The sequence below is a fragment of the Pezoporus occidentalis genome, unplaced genomic scaffold (assembly GCF_034315485.1).
Source record: "Pezoporus occidentalis ecotype Australia unplaced genomic scaffold, CSIRO_AGI_Poc_V1 ctg48, whole genome shotgun sequence".
In the NCBI taxonomy this organism is placed as follows: domain Eukaryota; kingdom Metazoa; phylum Chordata; class Aves; order Psittaciformes; family Psittacidae; genus Pezoporus; species Pezoporus occidentalis.
This window is the reverse complement of record NW_026915813.1, coordinates 2,660,163-2,684,876: the sequence shown is the minus strand read 5'-3', so window position 1 is coordinate 2,684,876 and position 24,714 is coordinate 2,660,163. Positions and strand designations below refer to the sequence as shown.

The 24,714-nt window shown below is 40.1% G+C and overlaps 1 protein-coding gene across 9 annotated transcripts in view; it reads left to right on the top strand.

The window, feature by feature from the left end:
• The first annotated feature begins 2,661 nt into the window (after nt 1-2,661).
• Nucleotides 2,662-24,714, top strand: part of BOD1L1 (biorientation of chromosomes in cell division 1 like 1) — a 37,895-nt gene continuing 15,842 nt past the window's right edge. For 3 of the 9 annotated variants that reach the window (XR_009968041.1, XR_009968042.1, XM_062636390.1), the window contains exons 1-12: nt 2,663-3,159; nt 3,666-3,790; nt 4,998-5,188; nt 6,404-7,036; nt 7,500-7,649; nt 9,019-9,188; nt 10,236-10,359; nt 10,721-10,865; nt 11,560-11,635; nt 12,518-18,644; nt 20,738-20,805; nt 22,283-22,352. Coding sequence is in view for 5 of the 9 variants with exons in the window: in XM_062636390.1 (XP_062492374.1) it covers nt 2,959-3,159; nt 3,666-3,790; nt 4,998-5,188; nt 6,404-7,036; nt 7,500-7,649; nt 9,019-9,188; nt 10,236-10,359; nt 10,721-10,865; nt 11,560-11,635; nt 12,518-18,644; nt 20,738-20,805; nt 22,283-22,352 (8,080 nt within the window). In the remaining 4 variants the exon portion in view is untranslated. Of the gene's footprint in view, nt 3,160-3,665; nt 3,791-4,997; nt 5,189-6,403; nt 7,037-7,499; nt 7,650-9,018; nt 9,189-10,235; nt 10,360-10,720; nt 10,866-11,559; nt 11,636-12,517; nt 18,645-20,737; nt 20,806-22,282; nt 22,353-24,714 lie in introns of all 9 variants that reach the window. The other 6 variants (XM_062636387.1, XM_062636386.1, XR_009968044.1 and 3 more) reach the window with 4 other exon arrangements.

Sequence of the window (24,714 nt, the reverse complement as noted above, 5' to 3'; positions counted from 1 at the left end):
AAAGAACGGAGCAACAGCAGTAACACAGATGGTGCAAGGCACAGACATGTTACCACATATGTAGAGCAAGAAGAGAGCAATTCATCCGGGACAGATCTCTAGCTGGTTTTGGGTAGTGTCCTGGGTTCAGCAGTAGCAGTCATGTTTCTCCTTCTTGGTAGCTGGTGCAGTGCAGTGTTTTGACTTTCAGCCTGGGAACAGAGCTGATAGCGATGTTTTGGTTTGGCCAAAGACTTTGTGAGCCTCATGCTCTGCCAGGGAGGAAGGGAAGCCAGGAGGAAGCAGAGACAGGACACCTGACCCAAACTGACCAAAGAGGTATTCCATACCACAGCACATCATGCCCAGGATGTAACTGGGAGTTAGCCAGAAGGGCTGGGGGACTGCAGGGTTGGAGGAGGTATCGGTCAGAGCTTGGTTGGGCTGGGGGGCCGAGTTATCAGTCGGCTGGTGGTGAGGTGATGTATTCTCTTCCCTTGTTATTTCCTTTATCATTGTTATTATTCATGGTAGCAGTAGTGATTTGTGTTATACCTTAGTTACTAAACTGTTCTTATCTCAACCCGTGGGAGTTGCATTCTTTTCGATTCTCCTCCCCGTCCCTCTGGGAGTACGGGGAGGGAAAGAAGGGGGGAAGTGAGTGAATGAGCCCTCTGCCTGGTTTTAAACCACGACAGGTAGCTATAGTATTTTTACTATCCAAGAACCTGCTCTGGCATTTCAGTCATTCCTGGTGAAAAGTCTTTATTTTCTTAGAAGACTGAAATTTCGTTTAAACAGCCCTCTTTTCTGTGTACCCTCACTTGTAAAAGACTACAGAGATTTAAGAGGAACGTTACCCTTGTAAGCTTAATGCTGCCAGCAACACTTACTTTATCTTAGAGAGTGCAGAACTTTGCAACAGAGTTCATTGCTGAGGAAGGGCATCTCTTATCACAACCAAACCTGTTCAGATTGGTACTTCACTCCTAAGCAAAGTGAAGAATTTTTACTTTCTTTTTGCTTTCTTAATCTATCTTAATTCAAATTCATGTTTTGCTTATTTTCAGGAGACTTCCAGTCTCCTTCACAGCATCATCCCATAGGGCAATGTACAGTTAGGCCAAGATAACAAAAAAGCCATTTTCAGCCAGCATTTAGGATATTTTATTTGATCAGTATCTAATGAGCCTTCAACACTCAGTAAGTTGCATGAAACATGGGATGGTACATAATTCAGAGCACAGAACAATCTTGTACATTCACCTGTTGAATCAGAATATGGACTATTTGTTGCAATAGTTTCAGACCACTAGGCATAAATCTCTGATTGCCCTTAAATTCCCAAGCCTCATTCCTGCTCTCTAGTATGTATCCTTCACAGTACCAAAGGCCACAGATATTCCAGATGGTCCATGGCACCCTGTGTATGGTAAAGTCTGAAGTTTTCGTTCACTATTACAGTAAGTCACAATGTCTACAAATAGTAGGGAACTACCTGTAAGCTTTACACTTCTAACCTGCTTTTAAGTCTAAAGAAACAATCCTGAGGGTCTTGCCTTTACAATCAAGGTGATTTTTAAAGATTATTGCAGAGGGAAATTCCTAACATTTGTAGCTTGATTTGTATACAAAATCTGTATAGCCAACCCACTATTACTGCCAAGTCCTTTTTTTTTTTTTGCTGTAAGTCAGTCACCCTTTCTAAGTACATTCTCGTACATCCTTTCATCCTTACCCAGGATAAGATTGGAGCTCAGCCACCAAGGCAGGAAGAGGTTGGGGAGCTAAACCACACATAAGGAGGATGGTCTCTCAGCTACTGCCCCAAGTAAAAGGAGATTAACTTCTCTATTTCCAGATTTTGTTTATTCCCTCTGGAATCCTGTTTTTAACAGGTCAGCCTGGGAATTACCACCGAATTCAAAGACTGTGGAACCACAGGACACTCAGAGAAGTGACAAAAGCGGTTAGAGCCGCTGACAGGACTTCAGGGAAGCATATTGAATAGCTGTGACCAAAACAGGAAGGTAAGTGAAAGGTGTATGAAGTAGCAGACAGCCTGCAAATATCTTAGAAACTCAGCATTCTGTGGGAACGCACAGAAATCTAAAGGAAACGTGCTTAAACTCATGTATTTCGAGTATCACCTCCCAGCTGCCTCACCTCATGGCCCGGAAAGACTGAGGACGTAAGACACAGGTTGCCGTACAAAGATCACAGCCTCCTGTTACTCTTGGGGCCAGCTGAAGGGCAGCAGCGGCCCCTGAGGCAGAAAAAGACGCGTCCGGCGGGGAACAGCCCGTCAACGGCCGCTGACGGACCCCGGCTGCTCGGCTTGAACACCTCAACCCTCGGCGGCTCTGCCACTCCTTCCGCGCCTCGCAGACCCCGTCCCCGGCGGCAGGCCCCGCCCCGCGCCTCAGGGAGGAAGCGCTCGGCGCTGCCCCCACCATGATGGCGACCAGCGCAGGAAGGGGCGGGCCGCGGGGTGGAGCCGCGAGGGCACCGCCGGGGAGCGCGGCAGCGGTGCGGCGCCGGGTGCTGGTGGGAGCGGGCGCGGGAGGCCCTGCGCTGCTTTATCCGCGGCCGCGCGGCGCGGGGGGCTGCCAGCGAGGCAGGCGAGAGCTGAGGGCTACTACGGCAGCCAGCCCTCCCCCCCTCCCCACACCGCACCCCCCGCGCCGCCCGATCGGGGACTGCTCTGGAGCGGGCCGCGGGCGGCTCCGCCCCCTCCGTCCCCTTAAAGGGCCCGCGGCTTTTGCGCACGGCCTCCGCCAGTCCTCGCTTGGTGCCGATGGCGCCGCTCCCGGCGGCCCTGTTTCCCTTCCCGTCGCGCGCCGCTTCCTCCCTCCGTTCCCTTTCGCTTCCGGGGTCAGCGCCGCCGCGGCCGCTGCTCGATAACAAGCCGCGTCCTGGGGTCTGGCCGGGAACGCCGGCAGCCGCGCCCCGCGCAGGCCGCGCCGCTTCTCCGTCTCCATGGCCAGCAACCCCCAGCCGCAGCCCCCGCCGCCCCCACCGCCGCCCCCTCAGCAGCCGCCGCCTCCGCCAGGGGCTGGGGCCGCCGTCGGGGCTGGCACGGCCGAACCCGAGCTGGTCTCCATGATCGTCAACCACCTCAAGAGCCAGGGGCTCTTCGACCAGTTCCGTCGCGACTGCCTGGCCGACGTGGACACGAAGGTGCGGGCGGGCGGGCCCGGCGGCCGGCGCCCCGGGAAGGAGGGTGTGCCGGCTCCCCGCCGGCGACCCTTCCCGGGTTCCGGCACGTCGGAGGCAGGTCGGGCCTCTCCAAGAGCAGTGGGGCCTGGCCCAGGGAAGGCGGCGGGTTGCGGGGCAGCGCGCTCTGTGCTCAGGGGTGCGGAGCGAGCGCCCGGGCCCGCGCGGGCCTCCGTCACGGCCCGTGGCCCCGGGACTCTTTCCAACGGCTCTGGGGGCAAAGCTGGAGCCACTGTGCTCGGAAGGGAGTGCGGGCTCGTTGGCGGTACAGGCACGGCGGGTTTTGTGGAGTGATATCAGCGATACGCGCTTGTGCAACACGCCGCGATCGCCGCGAGGGAGCGGGAGTGGCTGCGCCTTCAGTGTGTTGAGGGGGTCCGACGGTGCTGCTTTCTCTTCAAGCCCGTCCTCCGGGAGGATAACTGCTTATCCACACACGCCTGTCCAACCTCTCTGTTGTTGCTTTCTAGCCAGCCTACCAGAATTTGAGACAGCGTGTTGACAACTTTGTTTCCAATCATTTGGCGACTCATACCTGGAGTCCTCATCTCAACAAGAACCAGCTGAGAAATAGCATTAGGCAGCAGGTTCTCAAGTAAGTGATGGTTTGAGAGTTTTCTGAGTGTTCTCGTGTACCAGAGTAGGTGATGGAGGTTCTAGGTCACGTGTAAAGTGTCTGCTTTCTTCAAAGGAACTTCTTAAGTAGCTTTTCTTTTTGTCATGTTTAAAATGTGGTATTATTTCAGTCAGCAGCTCACCATCAGCATTAGTCAGAATTAGACTGCAGATACTACTTTGGCTTGTTTCAAACCTGGGATGTGACACCCTAGCTAAAGTCTGTCTTTACAGTTGCTTTGAGCTAAGGAAGATTAAAAGCATTTGATAAACTAAACTCTGCAGGGTACAAAGCTGAATTCACAGAATAAAAAAAAAGGATGCAGATCTAGTTAGGAGGTTTTTCAGAACTGCTGTTATGTCAAAACGATGTCAAACACTTGTCTGATGTTATGTCATTTCATGAGGGTTCCTATAGTTTTTAATTTTAGAACTTGGAGTAATAAAAAGTATTAGGAAATTTCTTCAAAGTAGCATGAGTTCACTAAATTGGGTTAAACAGGGGATGTGGGAACAAACTTACTCTCCTGTGCTCTAGTGGAACCACTGGTAACTTGTACTGAGGAGCTGTTTTGTCTGGGGAAAGGTAGCGGTTGTTGTTTGGAATTTATTTAGTTGTTTTTAAAGAAGCAATGAGGAGAAGAGGCAATACATGCCCCACAAAGGATTACAGGGGTCTAAAGAGAACCATAGAAAGCTTTCAATTGCCATTTATTTGATTTCACTGAAGATTAAGGGGGTTCTCTAAAGCTGCAGAATTCTAAGGTGTCACCTGTCTTGAAAGTTGATTAGTTGTCCCTCATGCCTTCTATAATTCATCTGTTTTATGCTATGGGATTGATAACATCAGTTTTTTTCTTTTTTTTGACAACTCTCCCTTTTACAGTTAGATAAAATTTGTAGCTATAACCAGTAAAGATATAACAGACTGTTTGTTGTGTTAATTTCATGTGGCTGATTAGCACTGTTTCTCTTGGATTTCTTTTTTTCTTGGTTCATGAGGTATAGAGAGAGCTGTTGAAATTCAAGCAGCTGACTAAATATATAGTTGCAGTGATGCTCAGAAAATGCTAATGCTTCATTGGAGGCTCTTAAGAGTGTTTACATCACATGCAAATGAGCTTTTTCATTAAGATGTTTTTGAAAAGTAATTTTTCATATTAAGTATTCATGTAACTTTGTTCCAGGTCTGGAATGTTGGAATCTGGAATTGACAGAATTATTTCTCAGGTTGTGGACCCAAAGATCAACCACACATTCAGACCTCAGGTGGAAAAAGCTGTCCATGAATTTTTAGCCACATTGAATCACAGAGAGGAGGCAGGCCCCAGTACATCTCCGAGTGAGGAGAAAACAGATGCTTCTATTACAGTACAAGGTATTCTGCAATTTCTGAGCAGTCTAACAAAAGTTTGGTTTTTGAAAGAGCAGAAACAATAGGTTTTCTGCTAGCACAAAATTGTTGGCATCAGTATTAACAAGGTGAGTTCCAGGCAGCATACTATAAGTACTTGACTCTTATTGTATATATAAAGGTAGAAGAGAAGAGAGATGTCACCATGTTGCAGCCATGTCTGTCACTTCTGCTTAACATTACAAGGGATCAGTTTAACATAGCAAAAGAAGTTGGCCTTTAAGTGTTATAGGATCAGATAAGACATGGATTTAAGAGAAGTGTGATTGGGTTTTTTTATGCATTGGTAGATGGAAAAAAATAACCCATTAGGCACTTACCTGTCTTAATGCAGTAGTTATGTGCAGTAAAATTTGAATGGCTAAGGTCCACTCAGAAGCCTAAGTTCTGCTGTAAATCAGCCAGTCTTTAGTTTGTTTATAAATGCAGCACTTTCGCTGTATGGTTTTCATTTATGTTGCCTGGTATTGACTTCTAAACACTCCTATGGGTAATTGTCCATTCTTTTTCTTCCTAACAGACTCCACAGCAGTCCATCTATTTGTAACCAGACCCTTTATTTAAATCCCAGCCCTTTTCCTGTGAGGCCCACTTCCTTTAAAATAAGTGGGTTAACAAGGCAGCTGCAGCTCTTAGTGCTAGTCCATTTAACCCTTTCCTATCTATCTTCAGAGCTGTTCCTAAGAGGATGGGAAAGTGAGAAGGTATTTGTGATAGTCCTGTTGTTATAGAATCGGTATGCTGCTGATGAGTCCGTTTTCCATGTTGTTTATGGAGATAACAGAGGTATAACATAGAGACTCTCTGCAGTATTCTGTATGGTGGTTCTCTGGAATCGTCATCCTACTTGGGATGATGATAAAACTGAACAGGGCTTGTGTTCAGAACAGCTTTGCCATTGACAACCCCTGCTTTCTTTGGCTGATCTTAGGAACAGCGGCATGTCACAGAGCAAAATAAATCTCTGGTAATCAGATAATTGCTCCAGGAATGCAGCTTCTTGTTTGGTTTGGTGGTTTTTTTGCCTTATTTTAAACCAAAATTTCTAAGTGCAGAATTAGTCAAACCTTTTAGAAAATTTTACTTTTTTAAAATTTTTTTCTTCCTTTCACTTGCTTAACATTCTATCTGACCAGAATTACAATGGAGAAGGTGAACTAAAAATATTTTCTTTTCAAGGTGTCTCTGCTACAACTCCTAGTGGCAGCGTAGCTAGTGATGCAATGTCCATTTTGGAAACAATAACTTCTCTTAACCAAGAAGCAAGCGCTGCCAGGGCTTCATCAGAGAACTCGAATCCCAAAAGCAATGACAAAGTTTCAAAAAGACTCTCATTTCAGCAGAGTGTGGATGGTGGCACTGACAGAGAGAGAAATGCAGAGGACATGACAGACAGAGAGAAAGCAGTTTGTGACCTTTCTGTAGAAGGGACTGAAACATTTGCAAAGTGCGAAGATTTAAATGACCTTCCCTGCCAAAGTGAAGAAATAAAGAATTCCGCAAAGGATACTAATAATTTGACTTTTACAAGTAAAGATACAAGTAAAGAAATTCAACAGGAAAGTGAAGATCAAAAGAATAAATTGTTAGATAAATGTGACAAGAAACCAGACAGCAGTGAAAAAGTTGAAAGAAGAAAAGAAAAGAAGGAAAAGCTCGACAAGAAGTCTGAGCATTTAAAGAAAAGTGAAGATACTACAAAGTCAAAAGAAGAAAAGCAAGCAAGAGATTCAGAACCAGCAAAACAGTTAATTCCAGAAAAAAATAGCAATAAACATAAAACAAGTGAAAGCAGTAAAGAAACTAAGGAAGGTATGGTGTGGGCAATACTGTTCCTTAAAATGGGGGGAAAGGTGGAGGGTTAAGTGTATTCAGGATTTGAATTGGAAATATATTCGGAATGTAGGTTCGCTGCTACTTCTGGCAAATTTGTCTAGCTAGCCACAGGTGTGTCTTGATTCATCTGCTTCAACTGAGGTACCCATGTTAGGAATCAGATGAGTTTTGATTCCTCAAGTGTACTATTGGTCATTTGCCTTACTCTGGCAAGTTCTCTCAATGCCTCCAGTCTGCATTTAAAGTTTTGAGTTGTAACCTCAGGTTTGGTTTTTGTTTTGAGTAAGCATTACTAAGCTAACACACATTTCATTAAGGTGTTACTTTTTTTTTTTCTCCTGTTTCTTGTTCTGAAGATGACTTTGTTTTCAGTGGCAAAAGTTTCTTGGATACAGTGTGCTGCATTACAGCCTTTTCTTTCTATTTTTTCCTTTGCAAGAAAATACATCAGTGGATTCAGATATGGATGTGCTCAGTGACATCACTGTCAGCTCTGTCCACACCAGTGACCTTTCTTCCTTTGAAGAGGAGAGTGAAGAGGAAATTATAATTTCTGACAGCACTGAAGAGGGGGAGATCACATCAGATGGTAAAATATTTAGATTGTTAAGTGGCAGGAAAGAATGCGCAGTGCTTTTGTTGAGTGTATCCTATCATAAATTTGGGGGTTTGCAGCATCTTTTATTGTGTTTATTTATGACAAAAGAATTTCAGTGTGGAATGGATAGTATTTGTGCAGTTATGAAGGATAAGTAGCGGACATACTTCTTGGATTCTTTTTTTTAAATGGCTTGCTATATTCTAAACATTGTAAATCTTACTTGTACTAGAATATTTCATAGGCAGCAAAAACATTTTTAATGGTGATGGGTATATCACTCTGTTGGGGGTTTTTTGTTGTTTTGTTTTTTTTCTCCCATCCTTTCTGCCATGAATTTGGTATAACATTGGAATACTTTGGGCCCCCAAGGTAGTGGTTGTAGCTGACTTTGCACGTCAGGTCAGGTTTAGAAGTTTAGGGTTGCAGGAATTTCCAGATTCTGTGTGGCTACAGTGGAAAGAACTGGAATGGATCTAGCTTTAAGAGTTTGGAAACACAAAATCTTTTCACTGACTGAGTTCCCTTTTTGTGTTCTCCTTGTGTAGAACAGACCTTAGACTTTGATTTCTACAAATATGTGGCTTTTGCAGTTAATAAGACTTTCCACTTCATAGTACAAAGTGCCTTAGTACCTGAATTGATTGTCTCTAGTATGATGTGACCTTACCTTTTTTGCCCTAAGAATATTATTTAGAAGCACTTAATTACTCACATATTCTCTGGCTTTGGTTTGAAACATGTCGGATTGTGTTCAGTTGTAACTAAATATTCGTCAAGTGAAAACAAGCCTGATATGTTTCAGGGATACAAATAGTTCGCACAGTGTGGAACAGAAGTGATTTTGCTCCATTTCTAATCATTCTGATGAAATTGAAGTAGATTTATTTTTACTTGAATAATACTTATGTGAGTGTAAACATGGTTTTGTGTATCTATTTCAGTAAGCCTGTCTACTTTGTACTTACGGAAATATTGGACAGTTTTTTTGATGTAGGGAAGAAGCTTTATTTAAACATAGCAGAGTAAATTCTGACCTCTTATGTTAATTACTAAATACTGTATGTAGAAAGTGTGATTATGAGTAAGAGGATAGGCCTAGTCGTTGTATCCCAGTTTATTCTGGGTTTTGTATCTTGCAGTTTTTTTGCTGAATGGTGTGCACAAACATATGAATATACCCATCAAGTTTTCATAATCTAGTGCTATTTTGATGTTGAGGGGGTTATTTTTTTTTAACTGCTTACGTTTTTAGAATAAGTAATTGTTAATATTTTTTTAGTAGCTTTACCTCCTCAAAAGTTATGTCGAAACCACTAATTTGTCACTGTATCTCTACATTTCACTAACCTTTCTTCAGATGAAGAGGAGAAAAACAGTCAAAGTAAGACAAAGCCTCACACTAATGAGCTGAGTGATGGGAAAGCCAAGCCTGTTCGTCACGCTTATGTTCGCAAGCCTTTCTTGTACTCCAGGTACTTCAGTGATTCTGATGATGAACGAACTGTAGAACAACGCCGTCAGTCCATTGTAAGTGTGGATTTTGTTAACTGCTCCTTGCATTCTGGCTCCTTGAACTTTCCAGCACAGAAATTCCACTTCTTATGTGGTGGTGGTGTGTGAGGGGGAGTCTTTTGCTTTTTCTCACTACATTTTTAAGTTGTTTTTTTTCCCCTCTTGTGTTACAACTGCCTTTCTTTCAGACTTTGACCATTACTGCCGGATATAGTTTGAAGTCTTCTGGTGGTGAAAGTAGTGACACTCTATTCAGTCTTTTTTCCCCTAATCTAAGATGAGCAGGTTTTGGGTGTTGAAAGAGGATTTACTAATTACATGCAATGTCTTCACAGAATCATGCTAATAAGTAGATTCTTATCTGAGTGATTTAGTGGGGAGAATAAGAGCAGTTGCACATGCGAGAAAACAGTTCTTCAGTAGATTTAATGTATATCATGGCAATTCTGGGTGGAAAAAGGCAGCCCCGTGCAGCCTGTCTTCAATGGGGTTTTGTGTAGTTCGGGTTTGTTGACTGCTGCAGGCTATTTCATCACACCATCTCTTTACAAATGTAGTTCTTGCTGTCCAAGAAATCAGTAGTTTGTGGCACATCTGCAGCCATTGAGAATGGAAAGAAAGGTTTAAGCATATTCACTGTGTTCTGTGGAAAAAGGACCAGCATGCAGAAGAGGGAGCAGCAGTTATTTTAGATCTCTATCTTTTGACTAGATGTATGTTTTTATAGTTAGATGCATTTTATATATATAGTAAATGTATACTATATATTATATATATTATGTATGAATAAAAAATAAGAGATGTTCTTAGAGAAGGCCTCATAGCCTTGGTCTGCAGTGTTAAGCAGCAGTTGGACTCTGGAACTCAGCTAACTTCTCAGAAGTAGTAGAGAATTCCATTAACTTTCATATGATGATTTCTAAGGACTGTTTGTTTTTTTTTTTTCGTTTCTCTCAAGCTACAGTATTCTGGGTTTTGTGGGTTTTAGACTTACATTTGTAGTTGAAGAATACTCTTTGACCTAATGCTAAATTAATTGTTTTCCTTGTTTTATATCTCCAGGCCAAAGAAAAAGAAGAGAGACTCTTAAGACGACAAATTAACAGGGAGAGACTTGAAGAAAAACGTAAACAGAAGGCTGCAGAAAAAACAAAATCCCTAAAAATTGGAAATCAAAATGCTAAAGGTGTGAGAAGTATAACATTAGCCTCTGCTGCCCTGCTTTCCCTCACTCTTTCTGGAAAAAAAACAAATCAACTTGAAATCTTGGTAATAGGTCTCTAGTCATTTCCCTTAAAACTACAGCATCTCAATAGTGATGCAACAGGAAAAGTGCATAGTGTGAATTATTAATACAAATTTCATATCTTCACTTTTCCATATATATCCATATACCATTTAATGTATCATTACATTGCTTAATTGAAGTGAATACCTGTGTACACTAGTATTTTCTGCTACACATAATGACTTTCTGTACTGCTTTCAGTTGCGTTTAAACAGTAATACAATAGCATGCGTATTTCACCGCTTGCTTGTTATTTTAGGAAAGAGTGGCTTGAACTTAGAAGAGCCTTCATCAAGAAGTCTTGAGTCAAAAGCTACTGGTACCAGCATTAAGGATGTGCTTAAGGAACAGAAATTTTTAGAAAAAAAAGTAGCCTTGAGCAGAAAAAGAAAGAGAGATTCAAGGTATTCCTATGTTTGCTCAAAAGGAATGAAGTTTTTCAATATTAATTTTTGCAGATTGAAAATGTTCTCTTCAACTTTGCAGTTAGCCTTACCCATTGTAACATTTTCCTCTTACAATATTCACATAATTGTTTTACTAGTAAGTATGAAATTCAGGCAGAAATTCAAGTTATAGCTGCTTTAAATATATTGCAGTTCAGATTGTGGTAGCAGACATTACACAGCTTTTTGCAGACAGAATGGTAATAAAGGCACGAGAATGGAGAGCTTTTAGATATTTGTGCATCTAATATTTAAGTTATTCAATGCACAAATTAAAGGCTTGGTTATTAAAGACTTGGTCTTTAAATTGATGTTTTACATAGGTATGTGCACGTGTCTGTATCTGTCTACATACAGGTATGTATGGGGCAAGATATCTTACCCATTTTACAGGGACAACTGTAGTACTAATATTGTTATACTAATATTCTCTGCTTTAAAGCCCCAATGTCCAGAGGACATGGTACGCATAATTTTCTAAGAGAAAAAAGCTTGGGCAAATTGGCTAGACAGAATTCGTGTGATGATGCACTATTTCAGGATTTTTTGTGTGCATTTCTCTCTCCTTCAGCTGTAAAAGTAGAAGGTCTACAAACTAATGTTAGGCTGATACTGATTTTTCTTTTTTTATTTGTCCAAATACCTCTTTCAGGCGTGCTGAAGATGGCTGCAGAAAGAAATATGAGCTATCTGAAGAAGATACTAAAGAAACGCAAAAGACAAATGAGGTGTGTGTCTCTCAAAGCTTACGATCTTCCTTTTTAATTGTAATAGTACTTGTTCATAATTCAGTACTAAATTGCATTTGATCGTATGTATTCTTTTCCTCCCAGTTCTTTCAGTTGTTAGTGGTCTGACATTGCTGTAATAATGTCTTCTGAATTCCAGTAGCTGCTAGAATACACAATCTATGAATTCAGTTCTGATATATGTTGTAGTAGAACATGAGCTATAGTTAAGCCCTATTCTGTGAAGCATGCTGGGTTTTTAAAACAACCAAGTGTATCCTATGTACAAAGACTCAAGGAGCGTGATCTATTTAAAGTCCTCACTGAGAAGTTAAGGAAAAACTGAATGTAGTCCAAACACTAAAGGAAAGAGAATTCTTATGGCAGGAATTTTTACCAACAACATTATTAACAAAAAAAAAGTGATAGTTGGAAATTCATATGGAAGTCTTGATTTGTCTTTTGTGGGTTTGAGGGTGTTGTTCGGTTTGGTTTGGGGATGGGGAGTTGTGGTGTTGAATTTTTAAGAGACAGCATGGCAGCTGTTTCTAGTAATGTATGCAGAACTCAAAATTGTGATTGTCCATTTAAAAATCCATTTAAATAATTTTAGAAAAATCACATTATAAAGAAAAGATACTCAAGTTCAAATGGACTGCTTAACATTAACTTCTGTTTCTTTGGTTTGTCCCACAATAGCAGATAGCTGAAGTGAAAATGGCAAGTTTCATTTTCTTGCTGACCATATTTTAGGTGAATTTTTATTAAAATGTATTCTCTAGTGTATTGTTTTTTAAGAGAGCTTGCCCTTAACAATTCTGTTTGGTCACGTAATGAAGGAACTGTGTAACATTTGTTTATATAAAAACTTCTCTTTTGTAGGCTTGTGAAAAAAATTCTTCGAAAGAATTAAAGCATAATCATGGGAAAAGTGAAATCACTAAACAGCTTAGAAGACTTTCAGAATTGGTGCATTCAACTGAAGAAAGTAAAAGTGATTCTAAAGCAGAAAAAGAATATAAAAGAAAAACCTCCACTTCTTTTCAGGCTGAAGGAGCCCAGCAGGACAGTGAAAAGGATTCCAAAAGACAAGGGGATAGAGCAGAAGTCAATACTGAAGAACTACAGAAGCAGAAATCCGTATTTAAAAATGAAAAACATCCGAAAAAAGACAGTGACGTAGAAATTCAGCATATGAGAAATGCTGCCAAAAAAGAAGCCAAGTCTTACAGAGATAAAAATGACAAGGAAAGAGCTTCTTTAGAAGATAAACTTTCTTTAAAGCACAAATATAAAGGAGATAGTGTTCACAGATCAAGTGAAGATATTGAAATCCATTCATCTGAGAAAAGTTTGAAAGGAGAGGATGGTGGTCAGAAACATAATCAACAAATAAAGGTTGCCTCAGATGACAAATCTGAAAGAAAAAGTAAACACCGAAGTGAACGGAAAGTATCAGTAACAGGAAAAGAGGGAAAAAATGCTTCTGAGTCAAAAGCTGAAGAATTGCTGCGTAAGGAAAATAAAAAGGACAAACATCTCTCAACAGAAAAATCAAGAGCAGAATACAAGTCTAAAAGGTCCCTGAGTGATTCTAGGCCGCAAAAGGATTCCCTAAGTGCCTCAAAGCAACTTGCTTCTGCATCACACAGAAGGAGCGAAAGCTACTCAGAAGATAAACATGAAATAGAATCAACTAACTCTGATTGTAACTTGAAAAAAGATGATGGTGTTCATAAAGATAGACGAAGGTCTAAGAGCTTAGTGGAAGACAAGATTTTGTTGAAGTCTAAGTCAAAGAGTCATAGTAAACAGTTCAAAGCATCTGAAACAGAATTACAGGAAAATTTAACCAAGCAAGAGACTGGTCAGAAGTTAGACAAAGATAAGACAATGGAAGAGAATAATTCAGATAAGCAACACAAATTCAAGAATGAAGACAAAGTTTTTGAAGAGAGTAGTGTTGAGTTTGAGCTTGTGAGTGTCACACAGTCAAATCAGGGATCACAAAAAGACTTCAGTCACAGGGTTAAGTTACATTCCGGAGAAAAAGGATTTACGAAAGAGAAATATAGAGGTGATAAAGATTTAAGCAATTCCAAACTAGAAAGAAGGTTTTCTGCTGAAGGTCACAAAAACAGAGTCGTGAAGCACAGCAACAAGGAAATAAAGAAGAAGGAAGAGAGTATCAAATTGGAAGATAAAGGTACTAAAGAAACAGATAGTGGTCCTGAAAAAGTATTGAGCATCACTGTAGCAATGGAAAAGAAACAAAGTAAGATGATACCCAGTGAAAATAGAAAAAGCAGCATATCAAACCAAGATTTACTGGGAGAGGAAAAGCAACCAGCAAGCACAACTGAAAGTAGCCATGCTCCAGCCCCTGAAAAGTCACGTATGAATAGTGATGACTTGCATTCTGGTCATGAGGAAGAGCTTATGGAACTTGATTTGAAACAAACAAAAGTACACGAAGCATCTAATGTTGAAGAAAAAGACATTAAAAAGTCATTCCAAGCCACAGATGCTGAGAATGCAACCAAAGAAAAAATACATCTCTCCCTTTCAAATAAGAAATTAAATCACAGCTTGGCAGATCCTGAAGCTTGTGAATTGCAGTTTCTGCCTGCAGCTGAAAAAAATCTTAAACAAGAAGATATCCCTAATAAACAAGTTGGTGCCTTAGACACTTTTTCCAAGCAAGCTTCCATGGATCAAGGACCCAATAAACAAGGGGCTTGTAAAACAAGCACTGCATACAAAACAAATGGTAGAGTCGTACGGAATGTTCCCAGTAAGGATCAAGCTTCAGAAGATAGCAGAAGACCAAAGGATTTAAAAACTGTGATAAATTCTAATTTAGATGATGTTCCTTTAGCAGTTAATTCTCCCAGAGAAGATGCTGCTGATGCAAAGTCTATGGATATGGATGTCTCAAATTTTAGAGATTCCTTGAGTAGTATGTCTAAAGAATGCTATAATTCAGATGGGACTTTATTTGAAGATACTTTCATTTTGAAGAATGATGCAGCACCAATTGTACTCATGGAACAAGATAATGCGTTGCCAAGTTCTGTCATGAAAGATGAAGGTAACCACACCACTGTGACAAGCGGTATAGAAAAAGATAACAAGGTGCCCCAACCTGATGAACGGGCAATGGAAGACAGTACAGCTGGGCTACCTAGTCAAGAAGATTACAATGCAACAGCAAAGTTAGAAAGCACTCAGGGGAGCGAGTTGAAAATAAAAGAGGAAGACTTAATATCTGACATAACTGAAGATTGTGGAAGTGTACCAGCAAAAGAACTTCTGAAAACAAAAGAAAGAGAGTGCTTTAATATAGATCCTTCCACAAAGGAGGGCAGAAGCACAATGATGGATAATGTGGAAAAGGAGATGCATGATATTGATGATATGATACAATCTTCCTCTGTCTTAGTGCCCGAAAGAGTTCCTGAGAAAACAGTCAAAGGCTCTCTTACAGCCAGTGGGCAAGAAGAGAATAGTGTGATTGTCATGGAAGATAAAAATGAAAGCAACACAGTAGATACCAGCGCAGGAAGTAGTAAACTTAGTCTGTTGTACAGCAGCCTACAAACAAGTCCGGCCACTGTGATAGGAACTAGCACAGAAAAGATCATTGAGAGTACTGTAATGGCCACTAGTACAGGGGAAGAAAGAGCCGAAGGTGCATCACATTCTGAAAAGGACAGTGATGCTACAACCACTTGCTCAGAAGAAGAAAGTGAGGTGACAGTAATCTGCACAAGCATAGAAGCTGATGAAGGTTTCACAACAGGCATATGGGTAAAAAGAAATGAGGGCAGCAGTTTCATCACAGGAGCAGATATTGGTGAGTGTACTGTTGCAGCAGCTGAAGAAGGTGGCAGCAGTGTTGTCACCGAAGGATTAGCAGAGAGTGAAAGTTTCCTAACAAGTACAGAAGAAGAAAATCGTGACTGTACCATGGTTGATGCAGAAGAAAGTGGTAAGGATTCAGTCAATGCAAGTGGAGTAGAAATTGAAGACAGCGTGAATAGTGCTGGGGCAGAAGAAAAAGATGATGCTGTAACTAGTGCAGGCTCTGAAGAAAAGCGAAATACCTCAACTTGTGTAGATACAGGCAAATCTGAAAGTTCTGTATCCTGTTTAGGTGAAGTAGAGAGCGATGGAGCTGTAACTAGTGCAGGGACAGAAACAGGTGAAGGGTCTACAAGTGATAACAGTTCAGGTGAATTTAGGGGCAGTGTGAGAGCTAGCCAAGTTAAAGAAAATGAAGGTACTGTGACTTGCACAGGTGCAGAAGAAAGAGGCCACAACTTCGTCATCTGTTCAGTGACTGGTACAGACACCCAAGGAGAAAGCACTGTAACTGGTGCGTGTGTTGCCATGGTCACAAACAACAGTGCCACAGCTGGAACTAGTAGTGATAAATCTGAGGATACGGTAAATGGTGAAAGTGCAGTGACCAGCACAGGCATAACTCCAGAAGATGATGCTGAAATTTCAGTTGTCTGCACCGGGCTAGAAGACAGCAATGAGGGGTTTGCAGTTTGTTTAGAAACTGAAAAATGTGAGAGTCTAATGGACAGTACAGGGGCAAAGGAAGAGGCCAATATTGCTACAGTCAGCATAGGTCTGTGTGATGATGAAGGTTTTGTGACTAGTACAGGCTCAAAAGAAGAGGATGAAGAGGGTGAGGGCATTGTGACCAGTACAGGAAGAGGAAATGAAGAAAATGAGCATGCTTCTACTTGTACAGGAATGGAAAGTGAAAATACACTAATCTGTATAGGTTCAGAAGAAGGTGAAAGTTCCATTATCTGCATCGTTGCTGAGCAAATGGAAGCAGAGTCAGGAGTGGCTGGCACAAATACAAATAAGCTTACTGTTGACAGCCTGATGAGTGCAGAGAAAGAAGCTAATTCTGGCACAAACTGCAAAAATGTTAAAGGGATTGTTGAAAGCAGTGTAACCAGTGCAAGTGTTGCAGATGAGGGTGCCTTGACTGCACATACAGGAAAGAACGGAGGTACCTTGATGCCCTTAGACGCTGAGGAATGTGAGGGTCCCATGACTAGTGCTGTGGTAGTGCAAGAGAAGAGTCACTCTGGTGCCAAAGACAAACATGAGAATGGCATGACTTCCTTTGACAGCAGAGAACTTGATACCTCTATAAGTAGTGGAGTTCCAAAAGAAGATGAGACTTCTCTTACTCCTGCTGATAGAGAAGAAAAAGTAAAAGTTGATGTCATCTCTACCAGTACAGTAGAAGAAAGTGATGCTCCCCTACATTCAGCCATGGATGATGAGGAAGGTCCACTTGCTGTTGCAAGAACCAATGAAAGCGGGGAAAGCTCTTTGATCTTAGTAGACACTGAAGACACAGAGGTGCCTATGCCCAGTACAGCTTCAGAGTTTAAAGAGTGTGTGCATACTCTAAGCAGTAAGCAGGAGAAGGATGAGTGCACTATGATTTCCACCAGTATTGTGGAAGAATTTGAGGCTCCTATGTCAAGTGCAGCTGTTGAATATGATGATCAGCTCCCCTCCATGAAAACAGAAGAAACAAGTGAGAATGCTGCAGTTTCTATAGATACGGAAATATATGAGGTTCCCATGCCCAGTGAATCCAGCGCAGGAGGAGATGATGATGATGATGATGAAAGACACCCAACTGCTAGCGGTAAGGAAGAAAAAGATGAGTGTGCTATGATTTCCACAAGTGTTGTGGAAGAACACATAATCCTAATGTCAGGTGAGGTCACAGAAGAGGCAGTTCAACATGTGTCAGACACAGAATCAAAAAATGAAACAGTAATGATCTCTACAAGTACAGCAGAGTGTTTCGAAGCTCCTATGTCTAGTGTATCTATACAAGATGGAAACAAACTCACTGCTTCAGAAACAGAAGGAAGGTATGAAGCTGCTATGATCACTACAAGCATGACAGAAGAATGTGAGATAGTCCTGATCAGTGCAGCACCACAAGCTGAAAGTCAGCTCATTGTAGCAGAAAGAGATGAAGATGCCTTTATCTCTCCAAATGCATCAGAGGAATGTAAGATTGCGGAGACCACTGCAACTGTAGATGAACGGTTTGGACTAGCCACTTTCAATGCCGATGCAAAGAGCAAAGGTTCTGTGATTTTTGTGGGAGAATGTGGAGCTCCTGTGCTGAGGGTTGCCACTGACAATGAAGATCAACAAGCTGCTTCAAGTGTAGGAGATAAGGAGGAGGGTGCAGTGATCACTCTGAGCACAATGGAAGAATGTGATAGTCTCTTCACCTTTACAGTCATAGAAGAAAGTCAACTTGCTGGTGAGAATACAGAAGTAAAAGACAAAAGTGAAGGAATTTTTAATACTGCTAACCAGATTGAACACATCCTATCAACTACAGGCCCAGAAAAAAGCAGTAATTCTTTGCTTGTGGTTGGTAGAGAGAAAGAAACCGATGAGAGTGGTGAGAGGGGAGAATCAGCAACATCTCAGCCTTTAGTAGATGATGAAATCACAGAAACAGAAGAAAACTCAGTGAACCTCATGAGTGTAGATGAAGCCCTTTGCGTTGAGATTAGTACAGAGACTGCTGTGAGTCCAAGTCCTTCCTCAGAGGCAGGTGAGGATGATGAGCAAGCTGAAGATGTTTTGCATGAGGATGTTACATCAGAACTCTCTTGTACTACTTCAGAAGCAGAGGGAGAGAGTGGAACGCTAAGGAATGTAAATTACAAATTTAATTCTATTTTAGAAAGTGACTTTTCTGAAATAAGGACTCCCCTGCCTAGGGCGCAAGCTCTTTCATTAGTTTCTGCAAATGAAGTGACTGTAAATACCAACCATGGTGAAGTGACAACAGAAGCAGAACTGGGGGGGGGAAATGACTTCCCTTTGTTGCATGTAGAAGAGCTATACAGCAGTGATGACAAAACGAACTTGATTAAAATAGATGATATTGGAATTGAAGTTACTATTCAAAAAAGTAACACAACCCTTAATTCAGGTGAGGATTTCTTCTTCCCTTTTTTAACTCTTCAGTTTACAAGCTGTCTTAAATAGATGCATTGTGTTGTTATTATAGTTAAAAATAACTTGCAGTGTTCAAATACAGTGGATTTCTTTTTTGGTTGCAAAATAACTGTTAATATTATATTTGAGATTTGGTAACAAGTATTTAAGCATGTGCCTCTGGGAGTATAGAAGTGACTGAACACAATTATCTGGGGTATGCTGGAAATACAGAGTACAAAAAAGCCATTAAAATTAGCTCATTTTATGTGGAGTGGTTTGCAAGGGGTAGTTACTGTGGAGCTACAGATGGGTTTTGCTATTAATGAGTTTTGAAATTCAAAAAAGCTCTTACAGGAAAGAGGATGTGTTTCATTTAGACATACTTTCAGCATTTTTAAAAAGCAACTTCTTAATAATTTTGAAGGTTAGGAATAGCCATCCTTAATCCTAACTGCAGATTTTCACTGAATTATTATTTAATGGTCATATTCAGATCCACTCCCGTATGCTGAATTTTGTGTTGTGAATGTACTTGAAATGGTCCTCCTTTGTGTTACAAAGGAATCAGTCATGCTAAATAAACTAGTATTTTTAAGCAATGACAGGTGTTTATTTTAAATATAAAACTTACGATAGTTATGATGAAATTTATGATAGTATATGACATTAAGGATATCCTGGTTTATTTCCAGATCTATTTTTCTGGTAGATACTATTTGAAATGAATTTGCATGTTTGCTAGTTCCTAACATACTCTGTAGTGAACATCCTGCTGTTTTCGGCCTTTCTCCTCTTTGATCCTCCAAAGTAGTTCAAGCACCAAGTTTATGAAGATTGATATATTCTCTAGATGCCAAACTGAAGTGAAGATTGACTTCATTATAAATTTGGAGTAATTAAACTGTAGAAAAATAGTAAATAAATGTGATCCTTTTTCTTTATACAGAAGGATATGGAATGATGCTCATCAAGGACTACTTTTAAAACCTTTTCTTTCTTATGTCTTGTCTGTTGCTGTTGATTAAAAAAAAATATAATGTGAATTAGGTCTAGTTTCTCAAAGATTGACTCCATTCTCTAGTTTTATTGATCTTTGGGGTGAAGATCACTCTGCAGATTTTGAGGATCTTGGGAATTTGTCAGGGAAAGATACCAGTCTAGTAAACTTGAAAAATGTTATTCAGTATTTATACAGGAGACAAACATGAGCCATGAAAATGTAAACTGCTACACTAAGATACTTCTGTCTTAGTGCTTTGCTCAATCCTTGTTGTCCATTGATGTAGCCTCTTTTAAGTGCCAGTGGTAATGGTAGTCTTATTCTGTGGACCACAATTTAATCACTTCATGTGCATCATAGATTAATTATCATGTTATAGCAATTTCTTTTTGTTTAGGAAAAGCTGTATAAACAAGCTTCTGGAATAGGTGTCCAAAAAGGCTGTAGAAGTCACATGAAGATGATGTCTGCATGGCCTGTTTTTCAGATGTTATAAGCATACTGCTCTTCCCATGGGTGAAATAGATGGGGGGTTAAGATTTTCTCAGATTACATTGTCACTAACAGGATCTAATGAACTTTCAGTCTCTGTAGAAATCGGGTAACTTCAGTGGATATGGTTCTAGAGCTTATGGATTTGGATCTAATTGTCAGTACTAAGGATAACATTTTTCCTTAACTCTGCATTTGTTAATACAGAGGTGATTTGCTGTTTGGAATTTGCTATGAAAATCTGCTGGTGGGTTTTTTTTGCTTTGTTTTTTTGAAAGAAAGGCAAGGGGAAAAAAAAGCCAAAGTCAGAATTCATAAATAAGCTGCAGTAAATCCTGAAAGAGCCTATATTGCCAATCCTTTTGTAATTAAGGGGAACATAGAAGTACTTGAGTTCTTGCAGATGCCAAGTTAGGGTTTTTTTTGAGCTGCTTTGCTACAGAAAGACTTGCCATTGTTTCTGTTGCCTACAGGAAAGGATTAAATTCATGTGCTGTGTTCATAAGGTGGGACTGAGAAACAGCATCCTACTGTAGATGAGATAAATACAGCATAATATAATTAATAATTTTAACATATTTGTATTTCATTAGGCAATAATGCAGCTTTACCAAAGTTGGCAGAAGAACTAGAATTTGAAAGTAACTTGAGAACTGACGAGGTATTTATATTTTGAAAATTTTGACTATACTGTTTGTTATATAACTATACATCTTGCTAGGGTTTCTTACTATATCTTTTGATTTTTGTGCAGCAAAAATGGCATTTGAACTTCAAAACTTTGGAAGAGTCACTTTTCAGATTATTCAGCTGTGCTTTTCTAAACAGCTGGCATTTAAATTGTGGGCTGTCCGTGTTATTCTGTGGTAGAACCAGTTCTTTCACTCAGCCATGCTCCTTCTGTGACCATGACATCCAAGTTTGCTTTTTTTAGAATTGGTCATGCTGTATGCATGTTGCTTGTGATAGTACTTGTAAAATAGTCATACATGCATTAGTTCTTTCACTTAGCAATTGTTAGTTTAGTTCTTTGAAATAGTAAACATGCACTGCTGTTCATTTCCTTGTATCATTTCCTTGCCAGTCTTCAGATGCACCCATTCTCTGTGTTGAGGAACACTTGTTCCTGTTCTCTACTGTTAGCAGATAACAGGCTAAGAGTTATCTGATGTAACAGAGGAGTAGGGCATCCTCCTGGATAATGCAGGGGTACTAGGGCTCATAACCACCTATAGTTTGTGTAAGAGCAAAGATGAGCTTGTCTGTATGTGTCTGTGCTGTGATCTGTGATAGCCAGGATTCTGGATGGGTTAATTCTTCATTCAGATGCAGGACTGGATCCGTGTATTCATATCTTGTCAGACTCTGATAATCAGTATTTTGATGGTGAACATGGGTCAGAGACTCCCAAGCATCTCTGGAAGGGTGGGTCTGCACAGAGCTCCTGGCTGCAGCTCCAGGGCAGACCAGCTGAGTAGTTCTAAACCATGGTTTTGATGCCTGGGATGCACTTCAAGAAAATCCAAGTTTGGTGGGATGTATTGATTTGAGTTCCACCTGCAAAAAGCTGTACTGTTTACCAGCATAAGATGGTCCTAGAGTCAGTATAGGCATGTTCATGTGGCACTGTAGCTGAGTATACAGTGTCCAGATTTGACCCAAGTACACTTACTTCGTACAGCACTGTCTATGCATTAGTAACATATAGCTGATCTGCAACTTTAATAAAAAAAAAAATAGAAAAAAAAAAACACCAGAAAACCCCAAAGCACATGAATTTTAAGAATTCATAGTACCTTGTTATACATTGCAGCTACATATTTTTCTGTATATGTGAATATTTCTCAAATACTGCTCAGAGTAGGCTTCCTGAGGTTTCACTTGAGACCTCGTTTTTTAAGCTGATGCCTGGTACCAGACTTAACTCTAAGGTCAAGGTTGGGCACTGTACTGTTCACAGTAATTTAACTTAGCCCAGCTATTGTTCCTTATTAATAATTTTACTGCTCTTTTAATAAAGCTTTTTAAGACTATTATAAATCATGATGAGACAATGTTCATCATGACATGAGATGATAATAAGGCATACTTATTTTGGATATCAGCAATATTTTTGTTTCTTTTGATTTTGTGTTTAGCCACAACAGCCTGAAAGTCCAAGAAGTGAAGAGGAATATGCGGATCTTCATACTAAAGAGTTTCAAAAAGGTGATTTTTATCCTGATAGCAGCTTACTTTTCATACCCGCTTAACTATTACTTATGATGAGAGGGTTGTAGATTTTATATATGAGTGTAGATGGACTGAAACACAGCCTGCAGAAATCTTAAAGTATTTCTGGGAGCTCATGTGGCTTTGCATTTGCTTTGTAGGAGGGAAGGGTCAGCCTTTTTTTCCAATATGATATGCTGAAAGAAAGGTAGAAAGCATTTAGGATTTTTAAAAGTAGACTGCTAAGGTTCTATTTAAAATTAGTAAATATAGAAGAACAGTAAAATCAGTAAATACAGAAGAACATCTGCCCAGGAAAGGTACAGAAACTTCCCAAAGGAATGACTTTCTTCTTTATAACCTTAGAACATCCTGAGTTTGGGTGTTGTAACAGGCCCTATGAGAGTATAACAAGAGTAAGTACTATCGGACTAAAGCCACAGAGACTTTAGGGAAAGTATTTTACTTTCTGGCTGTCCAGAAAATTGAAATATTTCTGACCATCCACTGAAATTGAAGAACACATTTAAGTAGGTAATCAGCTACTAGCAGCTTGGATCTGTGCTAAGTAATTCCTTTTCCATGTATGAAATTAGTCTTTGATAAGACAAAAAAAGAAAATTCTCCATTTTCCCCAAACCACATATTTTAAAATGTATTGCAATCATTTGGCTTTCCTATTAAAGCAGAAACAAACCCCCCTGCTTTGTTCCCATCTTGATGGATTTTGTGCTCCAGATGCATGACAAAGTTGTTTACAACTGTACCAGATGAGAGTTAATCCTCAGTTAATGGAGTAACAAGCAAAACTAAAGCAAATTCCAGGAGGTACCAGAGATACTGCTGCATATAGAGTCCAAAGAGGTTGAAGATGCATTCCCTCTTATGGAAAGTTGCAGCTGAAATGCTATGAAAGGACACAGTGTTAAGATCCTTCTAAATTTTTAGGTGTGCATACCAGAATAACCATTTATCAACTAGAAAACAAAAATAGGGTGAGATATGAGCATTGGTATAAAACTCTGAATTCCTTTTTATTCTTGGGGTAGGTCAAATTCACATACCTGGTTTAATGGTGGTGGGTATTCATGCAAGTGATAAGAGACATGCTCTGCTCACAAGAAAGAAAATGTAAACCCTGAGAATTGGTTAGAAGAACGTGGTTTTCAGGACAGCAGAGCCAAAACTTGAACTAGTTTTTCTGTACTGTGAGATTTCTTTGAAGTGCCTGAAAAACTGCATCACTCCACATCACTCAGTCACCCAGACAGACAGTACTTAAACTTTAAAATGTGCAGATTGAACTAGCTGTGATAATCTTGTTCCATGTAAAATGTTTAACAAAAAAATCCATTTGTTGTGTAAATCATGTTGGATATGGCATGCACTGAAGAATAATGCTTTGTAGCTCTTGGTACAGAGCTTTTTCTTTTTCTCCCCCACCACGCAATAATCTCTCTTTATATGTATATACATGCATATATACATATAGCTCAACGTACGTAAAAGGAAGTTGTTTAAAAGACAAATGTGTGTCCTGTCATGAGTATGAACAGCAGACACAGTAGTTGAGTAGTCCAAGATTCCTTGGAATGTAAACAAATCATTGCTGTTTGAGTGGGTAGGATCTAGCTCTTCATTTGACACTGCTTTAAAAATTGAAAGATGTTGTGCAACTGAACAGTATAGCTGGGGAAAAACTGTTGCTAAAACGTGTAGATTTAAGAAATGAGATACAAATTATATAAAATCTTATGTAGAGTGGTTTTCTTGAATCATAGGCTTATGTTCTTACTGTATCTGAAAAGTGCTTGGAATGTTTTAGCAGCTTTTTTTCATTAAAACATTCATAGCTTTTATGAATCAGATTTTAAGGGGTTTGTAGAGCACTCAGTGGAGCAGCTTCTTTATATTCCTCTTTGTGTATTGAAATGGCTTTGAAAGTTGTCAGATACTTTCAGCAGTGAAGGGTATTCATCAGCTCCCGTAATTCATAATTTTTCCATGTTTTTGGGGTATGGAAGGCAAAGGCTATTCTTCATCAGAGTTAAAATGCAGTAGGGTCTAGCAATTGAACAATTACCTTGTGTGCACTGTATCAGCTACAGGTCTCAGTAGTACAATTACACAAACTTTAGTTGTCTGGGAACATAATATTACAGCATAGATTTCACTGTTTTACTTCATTCCATGATCCAGCATCTAGTGTTGTGATGGATCAAATTCTGAGTCATTCAAATGCTAGAACTGTATTTGAAATATCAAAGTTACCATATATTTCACAGATGGCAGCCCCATGATTGCTTGTCTTGTAGCCATAAAGTGATTCTCAGTTATCCTATACTTTAGAAATCCATAT